Genomic DNA, 913 nt, shown 5'->3' with positions numbered 1-913 from the left:
GCCTCGGCCCGCGCGCCCCCGCGCCCGGCCTCCGCCGCGCCCGCCGCCGGCCGCCAGGCCCCCCGCGGCGGCGCCTTTGAGGCGCAGGTCGCGCCGGCCACGATGACGTCATCGTGCGACCTGGATGACGGGCTCTGCTGGGTGTCATACGATGACGCTGATGTCATGCCCTCCAGAGATGCCCGCCTGGCGGCGCTGCACCCGGAGATCTTCCGATGCATGGCCGACGTCCCAATCCACCTGACCTACTCTGAGGACGAGACCGACTGAAAACGCGCGGCCAAGGGGCAGTCCGGCAGTCCAGCAGTCCAGCAGGCAGTCCGAGGTCGAGACAGCCGTGTTTTGAGTCGCTCGAGGAGAGCGGTCCGAGGCGGCTGGGGGACGCGAGGTCCCCTGGTGTTGACAGATCACAGGCAGGCATGCCCGTTTGCTTTTATGCGCGGCCGGGGGGCGGCGCGGCGCGCCGCGCCTGCGCGCCGCCGCCCCCCCCTTTGTGTGTGGCCACCGTCGTAGTGAGCTTGCCCGCGTGGCGCGGCCCCATGCCAGCCCGCCGGCAGTGGCTTGGCGGCGGTGCCGTGGCTCCTGCCCAGTTTGTACCAACCCTGCGAGAAGGAAGAGCGGCCCCTATTCCTCCCAAGCGCCGCCGCGCACGATCTGATTGCCGCATGGTGCACAAAGGGAGGACAACAATTTTGACCACCGATTGGCGGGCCCCGTTGTGAGCGGGTGCGCTATCGTTTGCGCCTGCCTTCGGATGGCCCCAGCAGCCGTGCGTGCTTAAGCGGTTTGCGATGTGAGCTCCGCCCACAGGCGCTCGGCGGCGCCCCTCCCGGCGCACCGGCTGCATGTGCCCCGTTTCTAGTGCATAACCTCTGTTTCAGTGCACATCCGTAGAGTCCCTGTTGCTGCACAC

At 68.9% G+C, this 913-nt stretch overlaps 1 protein-coding gene across 1 annotated transcript; it reads left to right on the top strand.

Annotated features, from left to right (window-relative positions):
* Nucleotides 1-57: 57 nt before the first annotated feature.
* On the top strand, nt 58-270 carry MNEG_13743 (hypothetical protein; the record flags this gene model as incomplete). The annotated part of the gene is made up of 1 exon (XM_014037786.1): nt 58-270. A coding segment is annotated over one exon (213 nt), but the record flags the coding sequence as incomplete, so codon positions are not given.
* Nucleotides 271-913: the final 643 nt, after the last annotated feature.

This window comes from Monoraphidium neglectum (assembly GCF_000611645.1).
Source record: "Monoraphidium neglectum strain SAG 48.87 unplaced genomic scaffold scaffold04018, whole genome shotgun sequence".
Lineage (NCBI taxonomy): Eukaryota > Viridiplantae > Chlorophyta > Chlorophyceae > Sphaeropleales > Selenastraceae > Monoraphidium > Monoraphidium neglectum.
The sequence above is the reverse complement of the archived record's forward strand: the minus strand, read 5'-3'. Positions and strand labels throughout refer to the sequence as shown.